General features: G+C 37.2%; 1 protein-coding gene across 1 annotated transcript in view; it reads left to right on the forward strand.

The window, feature by feature from the left end:
- Window positions 1-1,481: 1,481 nt before the first annotated feature.
- The window catches only part of TRPM6 (transient receptor potential cation channel subfamily M member 6), a 113,859-nt gene continuing 88,984 nt past the window's right edge, over window positions 1,482-26,356 (forward strand). Inside the window, exons 1-8 of the mRNA XM_063081212.1 lie at window positions 1,482-1,579; window positions 3,961-3,999; window positions 11,769-11,946; window positions 14,869-15,082; window positions 19,457-19,581; window positions 23,771-23,942; window positions 24,519-24,687; window positions 25,897-26,020. Of these exons, the coding sequence (XP_062937282.1) occupies window positions 1,482-1,579; window positions 3,961-3,999; window positions 11,769-11,946; window positions 14,869-15,082; window positions 19,457-19,581; window positions 23,771-23,942; window positions 24,519-24,687; window positions 25,897-26,020 (1,119 nt within the window). The remainder of the gene's footprint in view (window positions 1,580-3,960; window positions 4,000-11,768; window positions 11,947-14,868; window positions 15,083-19,456; window positions 19,582-23,770; window positions 23,943-24,518; window positions 24,688-25,896; window positions 26,021-26,356) is intronic.

The raw sequence follows: 26,356 nt of genomic DNA on the forward strand, positions 1-26,356 counted from the left end.
GAAGAATTCTTTGTGGACTTGCTGACTCCTCTGTAGCACTGTTGCCAGTGCTTTGCAAAAATTAGGTGCTTAATAAATGTTTGGAGAATGAATAAATGAAATTGTTAACGTTTTTGAATAGGAGACAGGGCTTACTAATTCTGAAAGATTGTGTCATTTCTTGTTATAGTAAATAGATTTTGAATTCAGTGTTCATTTACTTCATTAAAAATTCTATGACTGTGGATTTTTCCAAGTTTATGTTTTTAGTTCTTTACCAATTTAGTGAATGTCTTTTCATACATAAAAAAAAAAGTAACTACCATGCAAAAGGGATAAGAGGATAGAATGACTTAAGATGGCTCTGGCTTTGATCTAAGAATGTTCTTTGTTTATAGATAAGTTTTAAAAACATGGGAATCAATCAGTCAATCTCTATTTCCCCTTCTCCTTAGCGTAACAAGATCTGGACTCTCATTACTACTCAGTGGTGAACACTTACTTTTTGGATTGGTACATATAGGACAAGGTTCATTGAAGTAAGGAAAGGATTTCGTAAGTTGATTGATTTGTAATCATCTGGAAAGCTGACGACAGTGTGATAATGAGGTGTTACAGCTGTATTTGTAACTTGTTTTCTGGCTTAATGCACTTCCTTCAGTGGTGGGATGGGAGTGCACCAGCGTGGAGTTTGCAAAAGCCCCCTTGTGGATTCTGGCTGACCTCCCTTTCATTTCTGTTCTAATACACATATATGTATAAAGTTATATCCATGCTTATATTCTTATACCATATAGAGTTAAAATATTGTCATATTAGGACAAGGGTCAAGCGCAGTAGCTGGTTGGGTTCTATGGTGGATCCAGTGTCCTCTGCCTCTAGACTTGTCATACAGCTTATGGAGGAGCTTGGCTATGACTTGAATCTTGTAGAATGGGAGAGATTTTATTAGGAGGAGTAAGTATCAATGTCCCACTTAGATTTAAGGACAGTTATAGGCGGTGCAACATGAAGCAACACAGCCAGTGGTAAACTATGCTTATAGAACGTGTATCAAATCTTGCTGTGGTTGTATTTCTCCTCCGACACTCTTTCCAGCTTCAGGTTAAGTCTTAGCCAAAGTGGGACTCGAGGAGTGAGAATTTTGAAGTTTTGGGAGCTTAATATTCACTCCATAGGATTATGGTGTAAGATATAAAAGTGGCTTTTAGCAGATTAAAAAAAACACACCACTTGTATCTTTACTTCCTTGCTAGAGATTTGTGTGTTTAAGGGATCTTGTTACTCAAGGTAAGATTATGGATCAATTAACTTTGCAACTATTTTTCTGTTCACACTTGGCTTATTTGTGCCTATGTTATCTGTAACAGAATCCAGTAAATATTTAGTCTGTTTGGTGTTGGCCTTGGGATTTTAATTAGCATCCATGATATCTAAATATATCTTGCCTACCTGAACTACTGTTATTACAATGCTTTCTTGCTTAATTAGAATATAAAATAATGACACTTTCTGTTCAGTCCCAGAAATCCTGGATTGAAGGAGTATTCGAAAAGAGAGAATGTAATAAAATCATACCCAGTTCAAAAGACCCTCACAGGTACAATTTTTAATTTAAATTTTTCCTTTTAAAGTAATACTACTTGGAGAGCTGTTTATAGAAACTTTAGAGATATGACTTGTGTAGAGGATTTGATATCTATAAAGTTAGTACTTATTAATTTTTTTAGTACCTATTATTTTTAATCAATGTTTATTTCTTTCACTTTATAAAAGTAATCCATGATTATTTTAGAAAATCTGATATGAGCAGGGACCTTATCAATTTTGTACCTCACTCCAACCCCTGTGCCTATTACCATATAGTCAGCTCCTGATAAACAGCCGTTTAATGAATTAATGATATATAAGGGATTGTAATGACATCACTGTTAATATTGTGGTGGGTTTCATTTCACTTGCTGCTCCTGTTTCTCTTGATGGGAGGATAGACATTAGGGAACTATCTAGCATTGCATCCATTCCACTGGGTTTGGATAAATAATTTACAACTTCTGAATATTGAATATTCGGAATATTGTGCATGTGTTTTATCCCCAACTAAAGTATCTGTGGAAAATAGTGACTGGGATATTTCAGGACACTGTGCTCAGATTATGTAAACAGGTAATTTTAGATCCATTTTCTTCTCAAGGGCTTTTTGTTTGAGCAGATGATGGACAGCAGAATGAAGTGATTTGAGTTTGACTACTCTGAGTTCTTGTCAGCCCTTTGAAAGCTCTCCTTGTAGAACAAAGTTCAAAAAGGCAGCCAGTGAAATATAGGGGAAAAAAGGGCTATGGAAAATTCTCCAGAACAGTCAGTCCCATCAAATTGAGATTGGATGGCATTGCCCTCGGGGAAAAAAAATTAAATGTAAAATAGAAGAACGAATATATTTTAATTAGGGGAACCATTCTATTTTTAGACTTCTTTGCACAGTTGGCCTTATATTCATTTAAAGTTTAGAAATTATATGCTTATGAAGTGTAGCATGGTGAGATTCTTGAAATTCTAGTTCTTTGGGGATGATTAAAATAGTTTTCTTTGCCTTTGTTAAACATTTACTAGTCCCACCCTCACTGAATTACCTGTGATTTGTAAGCCCTGTGATTGGAAATTCTCATTTTACCTGCTCACAAAATGTTTACAGAATGGCAAGGTAACCTTGTTTTTCTCATCATCTTTTATGGCATCTTGTGATGTAATGGTGGCTGCAATGGAAAGCAGGTTGAATTTAGGTGGCTCCTTTTGCTTTTGTAAATGGAAAATCATTGTCACAATCACCTTGAACCTCATCAAAAGTCATAAAATTACGAGGTCTATTGTTAGCCCATAGACTCAAGAAGAAAACCAATGATCATAAATCCACGAATGGTCCAAGGCATGCTACATTTTATAGAGAAAAAGAGTCTCTATTTTTGTGGAATTGAAACACAGTTAATGGCTGACTGTGGCTATTCCTCCCTGCCAACCTTTTTCTTAGATCCTAGTAAGAGTCTCAAAAGTATAGCTTCGGTACAGTTTTCTTCGTCATGGTGGACAGGAGAAGGGTGGTAGTTCAATATTTTAAATTTTTATAAAAGTTTATCTTTTTTATTGATTCTTTTTCTAGCTCCTAATAAGAAACAATTCTAATAGACTTGATTACAATGTCTTTTTCCTTCTCATTTCCAACTTGTTGAAGTAAAGCATCGACCAAAAGACATTCCCCAAAGGCTGGGATGTGAAGAAGTGAAGGGCCTGAATATTAGTTTCTGAATAACTTACAGTGATCCTTATTCTACGAACCCTACCTTTTCTTCCACTGTTTTAACTAGAGTTCTCTGTTAAAACTTCTGCACACTGAAAATATGATCTTTGATGACCACAATGCTAGCCCCCATTTCCAAAAGGATCTTATAAATCATAAAAAATAGTTAATGAGGGTAGTAATTCTAATCATACCAACTCTCCCTTGAGATGATAGTTTTAGGGCTTAAAAATTGTTTCTGTATACGTTTTCTTTCTTGATTCTCAGGAAAGAAACTATTATCTCCATAGTTTAATAATAATAGTAGCTACCATTATGGTACACTCTGTAATGTACAAGGCACTGTAAGATAATTTACATGTATTATCTCAGATAATCCTTTTAATAACCATATGGGGAAGATTTTATTTCCAGATGTGAAAACTGAGGCTTAAAGGAATTATTAAATCAATGAGATTTAAATCTAGGTATTTTCATTCCAAAGTCAATGTTTTATTAATTAGATCATATTGTTGCAGTAAAATTACATGTGGTAAAAGATGTAGGGAGATATTTGGGAAATGATATATGAATACTTAGCAAACCCTGATTTCCAGCCCATAAGAAATAATATATATTTACTATATAAGCATTAAATATGTTTTCAATTATATCAGTAAATTAACAGAGGCTTTATTTCTTTAATTTAGATGTACTTCAGGATGCCAGGTCTGCCAGAATTTAATCAGGTAAGATTTAGATAAATAAGATTCCTTTTAACTTTCAGGCATCCTGTTTAAAACTCTTTGGGATAGTTTCCTCACATCTTTTTTTTTTTTTTTTTTGTCTTTTTCGTGACCTGCACTCAGCCAGTGAGTGCACCGGCCATTCCTATATAGGATCCGCTCCCAGCGCCGCACTCTCCCGAGTGCGCCACGGGCTCGGCCCAGTTTCCTCACATCTTGAATGAACTCAATGAAAAATGCATGCTATTTACTTCTCCAAGGGAAGTTTTAAAAAAGATTTTCTTTTTGGCTGCTGGCTGGTACAGGGATTGAACCCTGGACCTTGGTGTTATCAGCACCCTGCCTTAACCAACCAAGCTAACTGGCCAACCCCCAAAAGGGATTGTTTTGATGGAGAGTATCATTTCAATATAATAGCCTACTCGAATTACTGAGACATGTAAATGGCTAAGGGCCTTTTTTTACACAAGCTTCTACCAATTGCAACACTTATAAAGCATTCAATTTTCCTTTTACTATCACGTTTTATTTGAGCAATAGAGTTCATTCACATAAAGCACTCTGTTTGATCTATGACTTGCAACTTGCAAATGATGTGGATGCATACCAAACTTAGGAGCAGAAATAACACTTCAGTGCAATATAAATTTTAACACTGATTTGCATTTTAAACTGTGTTAATAACTGGTTTTACCTTTTCCTTTTATAAGCAGAGGGAAATGATCTTTTCTTAATTATGATCATAGATTGAAGTTTATATTATGGATTGACCATATATATGATAAACTTATTTTTGTAAAAGAAAATTTGGAATTCCCAGTGTAGCAAGTCATGAAGAAAGGAAAACAGCACCCACAGATATGGTAGGAGAGGAAAGACAGGGTTGCTGGGGGGAGTTTCTGTTGGGCTGACCTCTCTCACCTTTCCCCCAATTCCTTCTTCCTTTCTTTTTAGTGATTATATAAAATTTTTGTAAGATTCAAAGCAGACATAGGAATATAATGAAAGGAAGTGAAAAGCCCTCATTTACTCCTCCTACTTCCTACTTTATTCTTTCCCTGTCCGTATCCTCCCAACCCCCACTATCTTCAGAGATAACTAATGTGAAAAATACTAGAAAAGCATCTACTTTACACCATCCGGAAATTAAAAATGGTTAAAATTTGTCATTTTTGCATGTAGCTGTGACTAGGTTTTTTTTTTTTTTTTTTTTCCTTCGTATGAAAAGGACCAAATGTCCCAATATCAGTTACTGAGTGGTCTCTCCCAGCCTCACTCGTTTCTGAAACCATCCCAATTTTGTGCCAAATTCCCGTACATCTGTGTCTGAGCTTTCTTTTCAGTGTCATTGATCTACATCTGCTCCTGTCAAATGCCAGTCTGTCTTGATATCTGATAGGTCATGCCCTGTATGCTGTCTGCTTCTTTAAAAAAATTGTTTACTTTTTTCTTTCTTTTTATTGTGCATGTGTGTACTTGAAATATTGTTTTACTTTTTTGGACTATTTTGGACTTTTTAAAACTTTTTTTGTACTTTTATACATCCATATGCATTTTAGAATCATTTTGTTAAGTTCCCTAAAAAATCTTTTTATGATCTTGATGAATATTTTACTGAATTTATAAAACAATTTTGGAGGGGATCGACATCTTTATAAAGTGAGCTTTTAGTACTTGTTAGTGATATATACTTTGGGATTTCTGAAAGTTTATAACTTAAGGATGAACATGAAATTTTTTCTTTTTAAATTTTGGAAAAGATCTGTTCCTTCCATGGGGTCACCTTGCCACAATTTAAAAACTGGTTAAAAAATACCAAACAAACCCCCAAATAGAATAAGACTATATTGACTCAAATCAAATTGATTATTAGATGAGAAAAATGCTTAGTTCAAACTAAAGAACAGTCCTATTAAGGAGTAATGAGTTGTCTCAGCAGATGTGGATTGTGGTTACCTCAGTTCACGTTCTGGTAAGAAAAAGCCAGTCAGGTGAATCTTTATTTGTTTTCCGCTTATGAATAGATGCCTTTTCGTTTTGAAGAGTGACCCTAGCTCCAAGGGATGACCAGATTACACATTTCTCAGTAGGAGATCCTGATTATGTGTATCCTGCACATTCGGGATTACTATTCCTCCCTTTGAGTTTAGAGCCCTTCCATATGGAACTCCAATATTGTCTTCCATTTTCTGACTTGTTTTGTCTATATCCTGTTTCCTTGCTTAATTGAACCCCACACTTTTGTATGTTTTGATGTTGCTTTCTACATACTCTGAAGTTTTTATCACCTGTGTTAGTTCTGCTTCTCTGAAAAGGTTGTAAACTGCAGACACTCTGTCTCTTCTGTAGCTTCTTACCTGGTGCCTTGGGTTCAATGTCCCCCCAAACTTGACCCCCGCACTGTGACAGTATTAAGAGGGTGGAAAATCGTTTTATGGAAATTGAAAGGTGGGGCCTTGAAGAGGTGATTAGATTGTAGGACCATGCCGTAATGAAGGGATTAAAAATGGTGGTCACAGGTGTGGTTCCGAGGGCTTTAAAAAGAGAGGGAATGAGGTTAGTCTCCCTGCTTTCTCTGCCCCACCATCTTGCAATGTGAAGTGTCACTGTCACTATGACCAGATGTGCTCCTTGGACTTTGGACTTCCCAGCCTCAGAAACCTAAGCAATAAATTTCATTTTCTTTATCAAATACCCAGTTCTGTATATTTTGTTGTAAGCAACAGAAATGGACTAATACACTGGGTGCTGCCTGGAGTGGCTGCACAGTGAGTATCCTTGGCCCATTGAGCAGCTCTTCCAAGGGAGGGTCCTGGACAGTGAAGACTGTCCCATCTTCAGTTATACAATGACAGGAAAAGAAAGGACATCAGAGACCAGCTTGTCCAACCAATTCTTTCATTATTGCAGTTGAGGAGATGGAGGCCCTGGGAGAGCAGAGATTGCACAGCATTGACATTGGCCATTTCTGGGTCCAGTGCTCTTGCACCAGGCCACCTTGCTTCCTAGATGGCCACTAGCTGTCTTGTTAATGGCTGAGGCTGCCCATGCTTCAGCACTTCTCTTTGGGTATCACTGCTTATCAGCTACGCTCACTATTCTAAAGCCAGTGTGGTAGTCAGCTTGGACTGCCATAACAAAATATCACAGACTGGGTGGCTTAAACAACAGAAATGAATTTCTCACTGTTCTGGACGTTGGAAATACAAGGTCAAGGTGCCAGCAGGGTTGGTGTCTCCTTGGCTTGCAGATGGCCACCTTCTTGCTGTGTCTTCACGTGGCCTTTCCTCTGTGGTGCACATCCCTGGTGTCCCTACCTCTTCTTATAAAGACATCAGTCATATTGGATCAGGGCCCTACCCTTATGACCTCATTTAACCTTAGTTACCTCCTTAAAAACCCTGTTCCCAAATACAGCCATATTGGGAGTTAGGGCTTCAGCATATGAATTTTGGAGGGACACATTTCAGGCCATGACAGCCAGCTGCATTTCTTTACCATGTACTCAAATATATTTGACTCCATTGCCTCTTTGGAACTTTTTGGAAACAGAGCTGAGGTCATTTCTAGATTTCTTTCACTTTTTTCTTCTCTTGGATATATTTGCCATCAGGTAAGCAGGCTAAAATGTAGAAGCTAAATATGACATTTATTAATGTATAATGCAACTTACGTAGTTTATAGGATTAATTATACATTAGAATATAGATGCTGGAATTTAGACTGAAGAGTTGTCAAGAGGAACACTGAGTCTTTCAGGCAGGGCATTGCAGGCATTACTATCTAGATGGGATCTGTGGCCCAAGATGCCATTTTTAAAAAAGCATTGTTAAAAATTTGGATATATGTATATTTTTCTTGAGACAGGCTTCACAACTTTAATCAGAGACTGAAAGTGATGTATGACCTTTAAATTCAAGAATGATAGTTTGCCTTTGACAGTATTGAGTTCAAATTAATTTCTTAAATTAATGATTTTAAATATTTTTTTGTTACATAAGAAATGTGTCTTTGTTGACAAATTTCACATGGTTCAAAAATACAGTATAACAGGGTGTACAGTGAAAAATCTCCCACCTGCTCTTGCCGTTAGGGAAGAAGCAGCCTAGTCCTGCTTCTCCTACTCTTGGTTCCCACCGTGATTAGTTTCTTGTGATTCCTTTCAGACTTTTTAATCTATATTCAGCCAAACGTAAGTACTTATTTTAATTTTTCTTCAGCCCTCTGTTTTTCACAAATCCTTCTTTAATGGCAGTGTCTTAGTCCATTTGTCCTACTATAAACTAGGTGGCTTATAATGAAGAGAAATTTATTTCTCACATTTCTAGAGGCTGGGAAGTTTGAGATCAAGGTGCTGGCAGGTTTGGTGTCTGGTAAGGGCCCACTTTCTCATAGATGGCACCCTCTCCCTGTATCTACACATGGTGGAAGTGACAAAGTAGCTTTCTGGGGCCTCCTTTATAAAGGCATCTCATGACCTAATCATCTCCCAAAGACCCCAACTCCTAATGCCACCACTTTGGGGGTTAGGATTCCAATATATGAATTTTGAGGGGACACAAACGTTCAGACCAAAGCAAATAGCACACGATGCATGCTTTTCTGAACTTTGCTTTTGTTTACTTAACCATATAACTCAGAGGTCTTTTTATAACAGGACAGGGAGAGCTTTACTTCCATTTTACAGAATATGAATGTGTCATAAATTAGTTAATTGATTCCCTGTTGATGTACATTTAGGTTACTTATTTATGTATTTATGAGAGTGGCTAGCCAGTACGGGGATCTGAACCCTTGACTTTGGTGTTATCAACACTGAGCTCTAACCAAATGAGCTAATCAGCCAGCTGCATTTAGGTTATTTAGTTATTTGCAATCTTCTGCAATTATGAACAGAGCTACAATGAATAACTTGGGGCATCTATATTAGTCAAGCTATAAATTTCATTTATAGCTTGACTAATGTTTAATACGTGGATTGGCATTAATATATGATATGATTTATGAATAAATATACATATATTGAGGTGTATGCTCAAAAGATTTTTGCTGCTGATGGAGTAGTCTTCACATATTTCATTGTGTACCATATTATTAAACTTTTGGGGATATGTATCTCAATGTATGTATTATATGTATGTTTATTTATAAATTATATAAATGTACTATTAGACTAATATATTACAAGCATTATAGAAACAAGGAGCTATAAAGAGAATAGGTAAATGAACAATACTGAAATATTTTATTTTACTTCGTAATAGCAAAAGCTCTTTGCTCTCCTTAAAAATGTTTAAAAATATTTTAAAAATGTTAAATATAAATTAAATATAAAATATAAAATATTAAATATTCAAAAATATTTAAAAGAAGATGTAAAATCTAATTATTTATTTCTTGTTTTCACCTCATCATGTGGCTTACAGAGAGCTTACATGAGGAGTGGGAAGAGAGGTGTAGTTCTGTTTTCTTATTGTTTGCTTGTGCTTATATTATTAGTATTACCTATGGTTTGTAGTTTCATTGTAGAAACCTTTTTAAGTTGCTTGTTCATTTTGTGAAGATTATTTTGGTTGCAAAAAGAAAATGTGATCTCTAAACCCACTTGGTAGTCATAAATCATATGTTGGCTGTACTTGAATTCACGAGGGCAACATAGTCAGCCTCTCTCTTCTCAAAGTTGGAAATCAAGACCAAGAAAGGGTAATAGAGGCAATCTCTATTATCAAAAGTTTAACTTTCTGCTAATTTTTAAACATAACAATATAATAGGAGTTCTAATATTTTCTTGCCTTACCCCAATGGATTGTCATGCATTCTTCACTTTGCAGATCACTGCTCTAGAGTATACAATGAAGCTTATTTTATATCCTTGCTGATTTTATGTCTACTCTTTTTTAAATTGTTGTTGAAAGAGAAATATTGGAGTCTTAAAGTATAATTCTTTGTTTTGCCATAATACTTTTAAATATATTACCCAAATTTTTGTGTCTTCAGGGGTGTATGAATGTGTTAGTTTCATTATTACTTTATCAACATTTAATACTGTAGTTTCAAATTATTTTGCTAAAATTAGCAAGATTAAGGTCGAGGAGATTTATTAAATCTTCAATTAATAATTCCAGCAAAGGCAAACATTTTATATATAATAATTTATTTATTTTTTCTTCTGGCCTGAATCATTTCAGGCTAAAATCACTTCAGGCTAGAATTAGCCTGAACAATCTCTTTGTATACAATATGTATGCAGATGTATAATTTTTATCACAGAAAGTTTTAAAGTTCTATATATTCAAATTTTAATTTTTTCTTGTAATTGTTCCTAATTCATCAAAGATGAGTTCATCACATTTTCACAGATATGATAATTATTATATTTTCTGTTAGTTTTTACATAATTTTAGTTTTAAAATGGCTTAACGCTTTACTTTGCTTAATTTATTTTGGGGGCTGGCTGGTTAGCTCAGTTGGTTAGAGCATACACGGTGTTGATAACACCAAGGTTAAGGGTTCACATCCCTGTACAGGCCAGCCACCAAAAAAAAGAGTCATCCTTGAAAATTAATTTTGTTGTATAGTAGAAATTATGGCTGTGTATAGGAGGGTACTTCAAAAAGTTTGTTAAGAAATAGAATTAAAAGATAATATGAATCTTTCTGTGAACTTTTTTTTTTAATTGGCGGCTGGATCTTTCCATTAACTTTTTGAAGTACCCTTGTATTAAATATTTTTTTAAATGGCTAATTGTTTGCAAGAATATTTATTAAATTTTTCTTCCTTTAACATTATATTACATATATTAATTTATCATTTAATTTATGTTTAAATTCAAGTCTTTTTCATGGTTCTTTTCTGGTGATGGCTCTGTGTTTTCAAATGTCTTTAATGTTGCACCTTGGTTTTGCACTGATTAACATTTCTTCATTTTGATGTGCATTTTGTGTTTTACGTGAGGACTTTTTTCTTACTTTCCTTAAGCATTGCATATTAGAGCATTTTTTTAGTTTTTCTTGTTAACAGCTTCATTGAGATATACCTGACATACCATAAACTGCACATATTTAAAATATACAGTTGATAATTTTTTTTTAAGCATCTTAATCATTTTTAAGTGTAAGATTCAGTAGTGTTTAGTACATTCATATTGTTGTGAGATGGATTTCCAGAACTTCTTCATCTTGCAAAACTGAAATTCTATGTCTATTGAACAATAGTTCTCCATCACCCCTTCCTCAGCCCCTGGCAACCACCATTTTACCTTCTGTTTCGATGAATTTAAGTACTTTAGATAACTCATATAAGTGGAATTATATGATGTTTTGCTTTTTGTAACTGGCTTATTTCAATTAGCATAAAGCCCTCAAGGCTCATCCATGTTGTAGCATATATCAGAATTTCCTTCCTTTTAAAGGTTGAATAATATTCCAATGTACGTATAGACCACATTTTGTTTTCCATTCATCCATCAATGGACATTTGGTTTGCTTCCGTCTTGTGCCTATTGTGAACAATGCTGCTATGAACATGAGTGTGCAAGGAATTTTTAGTATTTTTTAAACATTCCCCAAATAATTGTAATGTGTAGCCAAGGGAGAGAAACGATGAGTGTTTATAAACTTAGAAGACAATGCAATATTAGACGTCTAACATAAATCTCGATGTGAAGTTTTAAGAATTGTTAATACATGGCATTTATATATTACTGTAGAAAAATGTAGAAAAATTGCATCTGTTTTCTGTTCTGAAGTTGCATTTTCTTCCCTGAATTGAAGGTGTTACTGTGGCCGATTGACTGGAGAGCATCATGGGATAGATTATGCCTGGACCATCTCAGTGGCTGAGGATAATAAAAATGAACAATGGTCTGTTGAAAAGCACACAAAGAAAAGCCCTACGGATACCTTTGGCACTATTAATTTCCAAGATGGAGAACACACCCACCACTCCAAGGTTTGCTAATAACCCTAATTGTTTTGCTAGTTTTGAACAGAGGATAACCTCCAAATGTATCTCCAAATTGTATCTCCAAGGGCAGATGAGCAGATAATGTTGCAGGGAACCCTAAGCATTTTCTAATTGTTAAGGCTTTCCCCTTTTTCACTTGAGAAACTGTTTTAGAAACTCTATGCTTGACTTCCTTAACTGCAGACTCTGGCCTCTGCAACTTAGCTTGCATGCCTCCTGCACCCACTCCCTGTGAGATAACAGCAGTCTCACATCTCCCGAGGGCTGGATGCAAATTAGGCTCCAGAAGTGACCAATGGACTGTGTCTCATAATCAGCCAATCCAAATTAGCTGGACTGCATCCCTCATTTACATAAGAGGACCTGAATGGGAACTTGGGCAAGAAAAGAGTTGGAATTTAGGCTATATAAGATGGTCTTTTCCTTTGTTCTGGGAGATACTGGTTTAGGAGTTTTTGCTCCCCAGTGCTCTCCTTGCTTGCAAGCAAAAAGAGGCGCTGTAACACTGAACAAAGAGCTGCAACACTAAAATAAAAAGCTATGAAAACTCCAACACTGACGCTGGTCTTGGATTCCTCTGTGCGTTCACCCCACGACAATGACCTGACCAGTTTTTTTTGCAAAAGTGATCCATTTTATTGACTCCCTTGCCCAAAATGGCTTGACCCTCTCTTTCCTTTATGTTTCAAGGGTATGTACCTTTCCCAGGTGTGGTGTTGCCAGCTCTTTATTTGACCTCTTTCTTTCTGCAAGTTTCCTTGAGACAATTGCCAAAGTTCTGCTTTTTCCTTAAGGAATGCAGAAAAGTTACCGCCAAGGAGCAGGCATTAGCTGAAGCATGACCATAGCAGTTACCAGAACTGTGTGACTGTTCACATCTCCCAAATTCTTGTGAGAGCCTCTTCTCAGGAAGGATATGGGGGAATTTCTCTCTGCATCCACTACATATCATAATACTTGGGCTTCCCAGGCCAGTTTTCCTCCTGTCCCTAACATGGTAATTTTGCCTGGTTTGCATAGTATTGACAGGTCCACTATCCCTCAGGTGTTTTCTCTTGAGCAAGTTAGTTAACCTGCTGCTCGATTAGAGGCAGCTTTCTTTGGGGAAACTGCAGGTGGGGCCCACCTCAGGAAAGCTCTGAATCAGCTGCACCCTGGAGTATGACCGTCAGTGGGTTGGACTTGAAACACAAGTTCTAATAGCGAAATCTTGATAAAATTTCATAATACAGTTCTACAATCATGTACATTCCTGGTGATTAGTCTTCTTGAGTTTAACTTTGTGTGTCGTTTTCCGTAGTTGGCAGGAAAAGTGTCCTCATTCCCCTCTCCAATCCTTTTTGAAAATTGATCGATATGGAACCCTCCCACCTCTTTCCACAAAGGATTTGAGGCGAATCTCACCTGTAGCAATTTTCCAAAGGGACTTAGATGTCAAGAATGTAGAGGGTAAAGAGTACGTCATTAACCTCTACTGCAGTCTTCAGTTGGCCTTTGGGTGCAGAAGATTCTAGTGCTGATAATTTAGTTCATCAAGGTTGTTTATCTTGAAATCTCCAGAAGAATTATCTTCTAGGAGTAATGAACCTTACAGTTGAAAGGGAGGGGCACCTGCGACAAAGAGTTGGGTTCGAGAGGAAGTCAACTAAACTGGAGCTGGCTCCTCTGCCCTTATTCATTATATAGAATAACAAAAACCATTTCACAAGGGTCAACTTGTATTTTTTCCTACTATTTTAATATGTGAAAAAGCCATGGCAGCTCAGTTTCCTTGTTTGTAAATTGAATCCTGATTATTGTTGCTATTACTTACATTTTCTGGTAGCAGGACCATTCCAGTGTTCAGGAGTTCTAATATTTTAATTATACAATAAAGTTTATATATTAAGAAATTCAAAGATGAATGGAGAATTGTTTTAAATTGCTGTCATATTCTGGAGGATAATGTGATCATTTCCATTTGCATGTATGGAGATCTCCACCTGTGGTTATTTTTAGTATAGTTTTATAATTCGTGTTTTTTTATGGCCTTTATTTCTTCCTATACGTAAGGCTTGTTCTTGCTGTTGGTTGGCATACGCTTGAGGAAGGCAAACTCATCTTCATATGATTTGAATGTCTGGATGTGATTGCATTTGCTGGAAAAAGAAAGCCAGTCCTGCAATGTAATCTTAGGCAAAATGCAAAATAATTCTGGAGCCACCTGCTGATTTGGATTTCTCTCCTCTTTTCTTTTGGTTACATTGGTTATTCAGAGATGACTGTTTTGTGAAAAGTACTTATTTTGGGAAAAAAAAATTTTTAGAGAGATAATGATATACAAGAGTACTTCAAAAAGTTTGTGTAAAAATAGAACTAAAAGATATATGAATCTTTCCACGAACTTTTTGAAGTATCTTCTAGTATGGGCATGGGTAGAAAATGGTTAGAAGGTAAAATTTATGATCAGTTAAATGTACATGCTTCTGAATCTTAAGTTACATTATGTAAATATGCGAAAAGGTTAAGTAAATTAAAAGCCTTAGCATTTATGAAAAATTCCATTTTACCCATTTCTTAAAGCATTTTATTAACGGGTTTGCTGATTAGTGATTTTAGTTGTTTGAAGCATTTCTGCCTCACCTCAGGCCTTCTGGACAACATTGGTTGGCCAACCCTGAAAACCAGAGGAAGCTTCCTACAGTGACTTGTAATCCCCAAAAGTAACTTAAAGGGGGGTGGGGTGGGGTGGGGTGGGATCTTTTAAAAATAACCATTTCCATTACATGGAGATGAGCATTTAAAGAGATCCCAGACACTTCCTTTCTGGTTTTGGCCATTTCCATTGCCCTGCTGTGTGCTCATTGTTTCTATACAGGTGTGTATTTTTCATTCTTTTCTGTTCATGTGTATGTGCATATCTTCCAGTATATTAGAACTTCTTACGATACAAAATCGGATCATCTGTTACATTTAATGTTGAAAGAGTGGAAGATGGAACTGCCAAAGCTGGTAATCTCTGTCCACGGGGGCATCCAGAACTTTAAGATGCCCTCCAAACTTAAGGAGGTCTTCAGCCAAGGTTTGGTCAAAGCTGCGGAGACAACAGGAGCGTGGATAATTACCGAAGGCATCAATACCGGTAAAGCACATTCTCTTCTCGCTTTGCTTCCCTTCCCTTCTCTTCTTTTCCCTCTTCCTAATTGCAGATCAGACAGTGTGGGTCCTGTGAAAAACCTACTGACTGGGAAGTGAATCCAGAAGAATCACAGGCCTTCCCTGGAATGTAGTTTTACCACTGTCAAGATAGACTATTTTAACATAACTTCGGGTAGACCTCTGGCAAAGAAAATAGTCTTTCCTGAGCTTCAGACTATGAAGTGACATCGAATCCATGCAAGTGTAGAGTATTTGTGGGCCTGGACTAAACTCATGTGTCATTGTCACGTTCTCAGGTGGGAAATCAGTGATGTGTGCAAAAATTGCATTTAGTGTATTGGGCATAGGTAGATAATTACTTCTTTGTTGTTTTAACTACTTGATTGCCAATACACTGTCTCTGTCACTGACTCTTTCGTACTCCTTGAAATCAGACATTCAAAACTTCATATGGTGATCTCTGAACCTATTCCTTTGCATCAGTGGTTATGAACTATCTGCCCATTGGAATCACCTGGGGAGCTCTTAAAAAATGCACACAGAGGCTCTCCCCTAGATGAATTAGAGGCTCTCAGGGTGGAGCTTTTGCAGCGTGTCTAACGTGCAGCCAGGACTGAGAACTACTGACTCTGTCGTACCCATCTGTTACTAATCTGTGGTTTTCCATCTTCCCTTTACTTTCCTCTTCTTTAATTTGGGATGCCCTAGCCAATGTCTCCTATTAAATCTGCCCATCCTTTAAGATCTACACTACATGCCAACACATCTCTGAAGCAGCCTGTGAACATCTCAACCATAGCTGCTCACTTTTGTCTCTTCATTTCCATAGCACTTATTTCTAGTGGCACTTGTAGCTTGTGTATATTTTGGCTCGCAGGTTAGGATGAGACTGTGAATTAAGTCTCCTTCTTAGTTGTCTACCAGAAGCCAGGCCTCCACATCTGCCTAAGCATTAAGCAACCCATAGTGATTTAACAATTTCTGTTGCCTGAGAAGGAATGAAGAAAGTAAATGACTGAAAAATCAAAGCAAAATAGAACAAAAGGATCTGGCCTGGCACGAATAGGTAATCTGGTAGTTTGTCTTGTATATTTCATAGAAATAATTATTTTTTAACATTTTTGGAAGAAGCTGAAGGTGGCAGAGTTTTAAGTCCATTGTGTAGTGATTATTTTATTTCCAGGGAAAAAAGGGTGGGGTAGAGAAGTTTTGCAGAGTTCAGAAGAAGGTAGGCTTAGGCAAACTTCTTTCTTTGAAAACTAACTCTGTTGCATGCTTTATTTTACTTACTGCTTTTTAAAAAAAGAATTAGGTTAGGGCCAATCAACTTAAAAGAACACAAATACAATAGTGTGAAGATGATTGAAATAATTCATCTGAACAGAAGAAATGGGAAATGAGAAATTGACGCTCCCCTCAGCAAGTCATTCCTCCCTGATTCAACCACACCTCCTCTGGGGCCTGACTATTCCAGGGATGTCTTTGCAGCAGCAGCAGCAGCACCTGAGAGCTTGTTGGAAACGCAGATTGCAGGCCCCACCCCAGACCTGCAGTATCACAATCTGCACTTTAACAACATCCCTGCAAGATTCTTAAATGCATTTAAATTTGAGAAACTCTGTTTATGAGCTTCTGTCTATTCTTGAGACTACAGTTGAACATAATTTGGCATGAGTCTTTGACATTTACTTAAATTGAATGCCACAAGCCTTAAGAATCTGCTATGTAGAAAATATTTGATAGGTGCTGTGGATGAAAGATGGGTGATATGGGCTCTGGGTTTAGTTACAGAGGTGGGCTGTGACAGACAGACAAAAAAGCAACTAACTAGAAATTGATGCTGAGTTATAGTCGTGATACAAAATAAGTATTTTGGGAGCACAAGAAGGAGAGGGAGATGAATTCCAGTTTCCACTGAGGGCACCTTGGAAGGCTTGGAGAAGGATATAGCACTTGGCATTGATCTTGAGGGAAAGGTAGGAAGAGGCATTGTAGGCAGAGGGGGCAGCTCAGGGGCAGGTGCACCACTGGAGATGAGGGCATGGGTAGAAAGAGGTGATGAGGCTGGAGTGTGTGCCATGTGACAAGGGACAGGGATAGCAAGGGAGCTGGAGCCAGACTGGGTGCCATGCTGATGGGCTGAGGTTTTATTCTCTGTGTGGCATAGAGCCCTCAAAGAATTTCAAACAGGAGAATGAATAGAGGAATGACGGTCAGATGGGGTTTTACAGAGTATCAACAGACTGTATGCATTAGGATCACCACCATAATGCTGGCAAATCAAGGTAAACCTATGGAATTAAAATCTCTACTGGGGTGGATGGCTCCACAGTTGATATTGGTGTGTGTCTGTGGTGCAGAACCCAGATTCTTGAGATGACTCTGGGAGAGGTTCAGAAAATGGGTTGGAGGGGAAGATGCCAGAGACAAGAAAATGATTTAGGTGCCATGCATCAGATACATGCACTAGGCAGAGTTTTTTTCTTTTCTGTGCTAATGACACATATAGGGTCAGTACAGCTGTCCCTCGGTATCCACCGGGGACTGGTTCCAGGACCCCTTTGGGTAACAAAATCTGCAGATGCTGAAGTCCCTGATATAAAATGGTGTAGTATTTGTATATTACCTATGCACATTTTCCTGTATACTTTAAGTCATTTGTAGATTGCTTATGATACCTAATACAATGTGAATGCTATATAAATAGCTCTTATACTGTATTATATTTTATTTGTATTATTTTTATCATCGTATTGTTATTTTTCATTGTTTTTTTTTTTCCCAGACATTTTTGATCTGTGGTTGGTTGAATCCATGGACGCAGAATGCTGGGATACAAAGGGCTGACTATATTTTACATAGAAAGAGTAAATCTTACAATTCAGTGCTGTGATTAAAGATCAGATGAAGGGGCCGGCCCGTGGCTCACTTGGGAGAGTGCGGTGCCAATAACACCAAGGCCACGGGTTTGGATCCTATATAGGGATGGCTGGTTCACTCACTGGCTGAGTATGGTGCTGACAGCACCAAGCCAAGGGTTAAGATCCCCTTACTGGTCATCTTTAAAAAAAAAAAAAAGAAAAGAAATAAAGATCAGATGAAGCCAGGCTCAAAAGGCTACTTACCGTACGAGGGATCTTCAAAAAGTTCTTATTATTTTTTAATTCATATTAAAGATTCATATTATTTTTTAATTCCAGTTTTACATGAACTTTTTGAAGTACCCTCATATGATTTCAACTATATGAGATTCTAAAAAAGGCAAATGTGTGGAGACAATAGAAAGATAAGTGGTTGTCAGGGGCTAGGGGGAGGGAGGGATGAGTAGGCAGAAAACAGAGGATTTTCAGGGCAGTGAAACTTTTCTTGATGATATGACAATGGTGGATACGTGTCATTATGCATTTGTCAAAACTTATAGAATGTCCAACACCAATAGTGAACTGTAATGTAGACCATGATCTCTAGGTGATAATGAATGTGACATTGCAGGTTCATGGATTGTAACAAATGCACTGCTCTGGTGGGGGACAGTGTGGGAGTCTGTGTTTGTGTGGGGGCAGGGGTGTATGGGAACTCTCTGTACTTTCCATTCAATTTTGCTGTGAACCTAAATCTGCTCTAAAAAATAAACTGTAGTAAAAAAATAGTCAGAATACCTAGGTTGAAATCCAAGCTCTACAAATTCCCAGCTCTATAACCTCGGGCAATTTACTTAACCTGTGTACCACATTTTTTTTTTTGCCTATAAAATGGACTAAAGAAAGTTCTCACTTAAAGTGTGAACACATGTATCGAGCTTTCCCACACTGACTGAATTCTTACTATGTGCCAGTGAGTGTTGGCTGCTATCATTAATGTTATTATTATTAATCTCAGGAGGGCAAACATTAATGTATTACTCTTTTATAGATTAGCTCTGGAATGTTTATGTACAGAAAGCCATTAAAATAGTTTGTCTTAAAGAAGTAAGGGACACATGTGCAGGATGTTTTGCTAGGACATTGGAGAAGATCAGACAAAAAAGTATTTAGAGCCTTCACGATGTCAGGGCTGGGCTTGCTGAGGAAGGACAATACACAGGACATTGTTGTCAGGCCGGAGTAGGGTCGGAACTGAGGTTGTAAGCAGAGGTTGCCCAAAGGGAGAGGTGAATTGTTCAGGTAGAGAGGTCAGTGGTAGGAGAAAGAGGTGGTGAGAAAGTATAAAGGAAGCCAAGATACCAGAAACGATTCCACTGTGTGCACCTTTCCCTCAGAAAAGCCCTTTGCAAATACCTATTTGTCACTTCCTGGTGGTCACAGTGTTTTGCATGATTTGTGAGTTAAAGTTTGACTTCTAAACTGGTTGTTCCTAGGAGTGTCCAAGTGTGTTGGGGATGCCCTGAAAGCCCATTCCTCTCAGTCCTTGAGAAAAATCTGGACAGTTGGAATCCCTCCTTGGGGTGTCATTGAGAACCAGAGAGATCTTATTGGAAAAGATGTAAGTAGACAGTCTTCACAATAAAAGGAAATAAACATGTATCCAAATTGCCAACATGACTCTGTACCTGGCTGTCTAATACACATCACAAATGTAACATATCCAAAACCAACTCCTGACTTTCTGATACTTCCCTCACCCTATCTCAGAAAATGACAATTGCATCCAAGCCAAAAACCTTGGACTAATCCTGGAATGATCTTTGTCTCTTGCCTTAAACCTGATCATTAATCAATAAACTATCTGAGCTCCACTTTTAAAACATAGGTCTCCTCTCATTACCTCCACTGTTACTGAGTGGGTCCATTATCTGCCACCTGAAGGATAGAATAGGCTTCCTGACTCTTACTTGTTTCCTATTCCATTCGATTTCCAACGCAGAATGATCTTCTAAAATATAAATCAGATCACGCTATTCCTGTGCACAAAACCCTTCAATGTCTCCTGTCTCGTTGGAGTAATAGCCAAGGTCTTGCAGTGGTTTGCACCTACTGAAACAAGAGACATTCTTAACTTGGCCCTTGCTGGTTCTCTTCTCTCGTCTAGTATTACTCTCTGCTTCATTCATTCTTGTGTATTGATTCTTTGATCCTGCCTATGTGTGCTTTTAAGGGGAAGGAATGTGTCTAAGTCAGATTGTAAGACTAATACGTTTTTGGTAAAAGATAACAGATTTTAGAAAAGGTATAAAGAAGAAAGAGAACTTTAATATTTTGGGGTGTATCATCCTACAATTTTTTCTATGTATGTGTGCATATGCAGAATAAAAAGAAATGTGCATTTAAAAAAAGTAACAGACAACCAGGCAAGCAATAGAGCCAGCCGCCTGGGGTCCTGAGATCCCAGCTGTGGGCCGGCCCCACCCCCACAACACCGTCTTAGAACGTTCTTATTAGCCATGTATGTTTCTTGGGGGTGTGTGACTTATCTGCTCATGTCCTTTACCAAATTTCTGCTTAGATTTTTCTAACTCATTTTTAAGAGTTCATTTACGTTAAGGATGTTAATCTTTGAGTGTTAAATTTGTTCCTTATCAATTGAATTTAAATTTAATTTGTGATGTTTTCCTTTGTTTCTATGTTGAGAAAATGATTTTCTAGCTAAACATTAAATTAAAAAAAAATAAGAAAAATAAAAAAGTAAGAGAAACTCACTGCTACAAATCTGCCTTTTTAGCTTAACTATTTAACATAGTTATTTCTTTATGCCAATTAACAAAGACATGCTTATGGTTTATTTTGACTTTTATTTTGAAAAATTTCAAACATATTAAACAGTAGAGAGATTAGAAGACTGAACTTCCATGAATCTATCTCCCAGTGTCAACAGTTGCAAACTCATAGCCGAATTTATTTCCTCTGTTCCCTTATCAATTCCCAACCAACCCCTCCATTATTTATTTTTTATTTTTCCTGGCCAGTACAGGGGTTGAACCCTGGACCTTGGTGTTACCAGCACCTCTAACCAGCTGAGCTAACTGGCCAGCCCTTCATCCTTTGAAGCAAATTTCAAACATCAAATAATTTCATCTGTAAATATTTCAGTAGTTATTTCTAAAATAGATGGACAATTTAATTTGTTTTTTTTTTCTTTTCTTTATTTTTTGTGATGGACAATTTTAAAAAATATAATCACAATACTGTTATCATATCTAAAAAATTGACAATAGTTCCTAAGTAACATCAGCTCACCAGTTCAGTCAAGTTTTTCATTGTCTCATAATTTTTAAATTGTCTGATTTTATTATCCAAAGAGGTTCCATACACTGTGATGAGTCGGTATGTTTCTTTTCTTCTTTTTCTTTAGTTACTTTTAATTTGTGGGTTTTCTCTCCATCTCCATTTTTTCCTCAATTTATTTGTTGAAGAAACTGGGTCATTTGTCTTGAAGAGTTCCCCACACTTTGGATTTTCCAGATTTAGCCTTTTGTAGTAGGGTTCAGCATGTTTCTCTGTCTCCTGTCTTTCCTGTAAATTGATAGTTTGATCTAGAGGTATGTTCAAGTTCCTTTTGTGAAGGTTTATGCCATAGGAGGAGGTGTGTCCTTTCCTTGTAACATATGAAGGTCTCTCTATGACTTAGTGGTCATTGCCTAGATTCATTATTTGAACAGGGTTGTGAAATGCTGATATTTAACTATAGTGTTCTTTCTTTGTTTAATAGCTTTAGTACTCTATAAAGAGAAACATTTTCTCATCAACCACTTGTTTTATCCTGTGTTATAGTTGTACAAAAATGGCAGAATAAATGCTTGATTCTTTTTTTTTTAATTTTTAAAATCTATTTTTTTATTTTTTAAATGCTTGATTTTCTTTTTGTTTGCTAGTTTTAAAAATAATGAGGTGGTTATTTATCATTCTCCAAAGATGAATGATGAGTTTTGGTGTTTTTTTTTTTTAACTCATGAATTTAAACATATTTGGTGTGTTTCAATTTACTAATCATTACAGTTATTATTTTTAATCATGCTTAAATTGTCTCATTTTGGCCAATGGAGCCTTCTCAAGTTGTCTTCTGAGTCCTTTTGCACAATTCTATCATCTTTTTTTTTTTAACTTCCTTGCTTTTTAGTGTGAAAAAAATATTCCAGGCTTATTGTGTATATTTTTTTTGCTCTCTAGAGAAATGGCTGGTTGCTTTTAGTGGGACATAGTGTTAGGAGAGCACACTGTGAGGGCTAAGGGTGCATTTTGATTTTTCGTGAATGATAGTATTCTACTATACCATAATTTAATCAACTATTTCTTTATTCTTGTCCATTTAGGTAGTTTTCTACTTTTCACTTTTAGAGACAATAATGTTAGTATTGTGATAAGATGTATAAATCTTCGGTACTAGCTTGTGTATTTACCTAGACGTAATTCTCAGAGTGGAATGCTTGGGTCAGTTGATATGTCCATTTAAAAACATGACACGTTGCCTTCCAGAAAAGTGGAAACGATTCACATTCTTACCAACAGGGTGTGTGGAAGCCCATTAACCCTGGATCTTTACCAGTTCTGGGTATTCTGGCGTTTTCAAACTTTGTCATTCTGATAGATATAAAATAATACCTAATTGTTTCTATTTACATTTTTTGATTGCTAATGAGGTCAACAGCTCTTCACATGGTTTTCGTGCACTATCAAGCAGGGTTTTTATACTTACCTTTGAAAGGCCTTTTAATTATAATTCAGCTTAGTAATACTTTCGTTTGTCATTTATGCTGTATTTTCCCCATATTTATTTTATATTATTTATGGCCATTTTTCCATAAATATAAAATGTGTATTAAACCTATCATTTTCTTTTTGGCTTCTGGCCTCAGTGTCATGCTTTGGTATTATAAAGGTCACTTTTAAAGTTCAATGTTTGTAAAATTATAGTGCTTTTTGTGTCCATTATTTCTTTGAAGCTTCATAACAACCCTCTGATGTAGAAATTACCATCATCCTCACTTATAAATAACAAAAATAAGCCTGAGAATAGAGACAGAAATTACTCAGAGTTAAAGTAGTAAGTAGGAGAGTCTGGACTTAAACTTGGGCTCTCCGATTCCAAATACTGGGCTCTTGAATCTAAAGGCAAATAAGATTTGGAGCAGCTTAAGAAGTGTACATAAATGTAATAAAGATCTTGATGTTTTATATTGAGCAAAATGCCATTTGGCTGGTTGGCTGTTACTCTTCATTTCATTTGGAATACTAGAAAAACATCAGTGTCAAAATATCATTCTGGAATAGATCTACTGAAAGGCAGTATGTTTTTGGACAACAGTGTGGTCTATGTACAGGTGCCAGTCCTAGAACTGTGTTTTAATGGTCTGAAACAAGGTAAGTACAGAAATAGAAAGTAACTATTTGAACCATTGCTAGCAATGTCACTGTGCTGTGACATCCAAGTGCTTGGTCACTGGGCTTATCTTGCTGAAAGTGGTATGTGCGGGTGTTGTTGAACCTGTGAGTCTCATGTACCATGAGCTGCAACCTAGTCATGCAAGGTAGGACCACATTTTGGTCCATAAAAAATGGGAAATTAAAAAAAAAAAGGTGATTCTTCACAAACAGTTTGAGAAGCACTGCTGTAAGGAGCAAATAGTACTTTTAACTTCTGCAAGAATTCTGTTAGTGCATAGAGACAGGCCTTTGGAGTAACTGAGCCTGGGAAGGACCTCGAGCTCTGACCCTCTCTTGTGCTTGGTGTCTCTCAGGTGGTGCGCCTGTACCAGACTCTGGGTAACCCCCTCAGCAAGCTCACCACACTCAACTGCATGCACTCACATTTCATCCTGTCTGATGATGGGACCGTGGGCAAGTATGGAAATGAAATGAAGCTCAGGAGGAACCTGGAGAAGTACCTCTCTCTGCAGAAGATACACAGCCGTGAGTCCCAAAGGGGCTCAATCAGCAGGACTCCCTGGTCATTTCTTTTTGCCTTCCTTGCTTTAATAAAGTAATATATACTCATGATAAGAAATTTAAACAGTGAAAAATGGAATAAATTAGAATATAAAAGTCTTTAAGCACCATTAAAAGTTTATCGAATTGGCAAAACCTTGATCATTTTTGGAGACGAGTGATGGACACATTGAGATCCACTATATCATTCAGTTTACTTTTAGATACATTTGGAATTTTTCTACAATGAAAAGTTAAAATTTCTTGAGGACTTCTTATTTATTTATTAATTGATTGATTATTGAAAGCCTTTAGCTAACCTTTTTTTACCTGGCAAAAGCTTGGAAGGGCATTTGCCACATTTATGCTAGGTTTTATTTGGAGTCCAAGCTTTTGGCTTGGTCTTGAGCTAAGAAGCCCAGGTTATGTAAGGGAGAGGAGCTAGCGGAAGGAATGAAGATCTTTGGTAACTGAGGGACTTGTGTCTGGAAATCAAAGTGGCTTACTGGCCAAGCCAGGGATCCTCTGTAACAATTTGGTATTGCTTGTGATCTGAAATAGGCTCAAGACAAGGTGTGCCCGTGGTGGGGCTGGTGGTGGAAGGAGGTCCCAATGTCATCCTCTCAGTGTGGGAGACTGTCAAGGACAAAGACCTGGTGGTGGTGTGTGATGGCACAGGCAGAGCTGCCGACCTCCTGGCCTTCACCCACAAACACTTAGCAGATGAAGGGTGAGTTGGTGACTCTTCCTTTTTGAAACCATGGTGACTGTTTATTCTTTTGTTCTATTTCTTTAAGCTGTGCAGTTATGTGGGCCACATGTCCTTGGAGGTTGAGACTGGAGTATATTTTTCAGTGATTTTGAATTTGTTGATCAGCATCCAAGTGTCCTCCAATGATGACTGTTTTCTCAGCTGAAGAATGAATGGCCTGCCTTTAACACGGGGGCTTGAACCTTGAGTCTTGTCTGAGCTTTGGGTGGCGGGGGCAAAGGCATTTCTAGGGGAGCAAAGGAGGAGATATTTGTGCAATTGGCCCTTATAGCCGAAAAAACTCTGTGATGCGGAAGGTGACCAGAGTTAGCCCCAGATCACCTTCAAGTTCATTCTCCGTTAGCAAAAATAGCAGGAATTGGGGAAATTGATATCCTGGCATTTGCATAGCATATGTTGTGCTTACTTCAGGCTTTAATTCTTTCCCTTTTTCAAGTAAAAAGATAGTTTTTCTGTAGCCATACCCATATCCAGTGTGGTTCTTCCAGTTTCAAAAGCATGTATTTTTTACCATGTGAATAAATACGGTGCCTAGTAACTATGTAAAACGTTGATTCCTCCAACTTAATAAACATTTATTCACTGCTTGTGTTCTCACAGCTCTCTGGGGTTCTTTCTTCACAAGTTCCTTCCCCATTCAGTCCTCAGCCCTCTCCTTGTGGCCTCAACTCCTCCCTATCCTTTCACACCTCTCCCTTTTCTAAAGTCACCCTGGATGAGTGGTTCTTAACTCTTTTGGGGTTTTATTTATTTTTTGTTTGTTTACTTTGGCATGGGATCCGAACCCTTGATCTTGGTGTTATCAGCACTACGCTGTCCCAAGTGAGCTAACCAGCCAGTCTCTCCTTTTGGGGTTCTAGATCCTTCTGAGACTATGATACCCATAACTTCTGGAGGTTCATGGCCCTCCAGAAATCTATCAGCTCAAGAACTCTGCCCCAGAGTGTATTCTTTTCAGAGTTGTGACAGATCCATCCATTCTCACTTTCAAATTCAGCCTCCTCCAGGGCGCTGCTTCCGCTTGCTTTCTGCGCATTTGCTTTCTTGGTAGAATTGTCTGTAGATACCTTCCTGATCAGGTGGGGCAGATGGATTCCTTGTACTTATGTGTTGGCTTGTTTCCTTCTCCGCAATGTGTCAAGTCATGACCATTCATTTCTCTCCCAGGATGCTGCGTCCTCAGGTGAAAGAAGAGATCATTTGCATGATTCAGAACACTTTCAACTTTAGTCTGAAACAGTCCAAGCACCTTTTCCAAATTCTAATGAAATGTATGGTGCACAGGGATTGTGTGAGTATGATGACTGATGACTCAACTGACTTAAAAAATGCTGATTTATAAAAATTGGAATATTTGTTTATTCCAATAAATATTTCCTGAGTAGACTCAGGAAAAGTTTTTAGTGTTTTAGGGTACTGCGATCAAAATTTTTTCAATGACTTGGATAATATGAAGCTGACAATTATAGTAAATATGCAGATATGTCATGATTCAAAGAGACCTTTCCAGGATTTGAAGGCTGGACCAAATCTTACAATAATTTTGGTAATATTTAAGTACCTAGCCTCAAAAAACCAGTTGAGAAAGTTCAGCCTAGAGAAAGCATGGCAAAACATATGTGAAAAA

This window comes from Cynocephalus volans, chromosome 16 (assembly GCF_027409185.1).
Source record: "Cynocephalus volans isolate mCynVol1 chromosome 16, mCynVol1.pri, whole genome shotgun sequence".
NCBI classification, from domain to species: domain Eukaryota; kingdom Metazoa; phylum Chordata; class Mammalia; order Dermoptera; family Cynocephalidae; genus Cynocephalus; species Cynocephalus volans.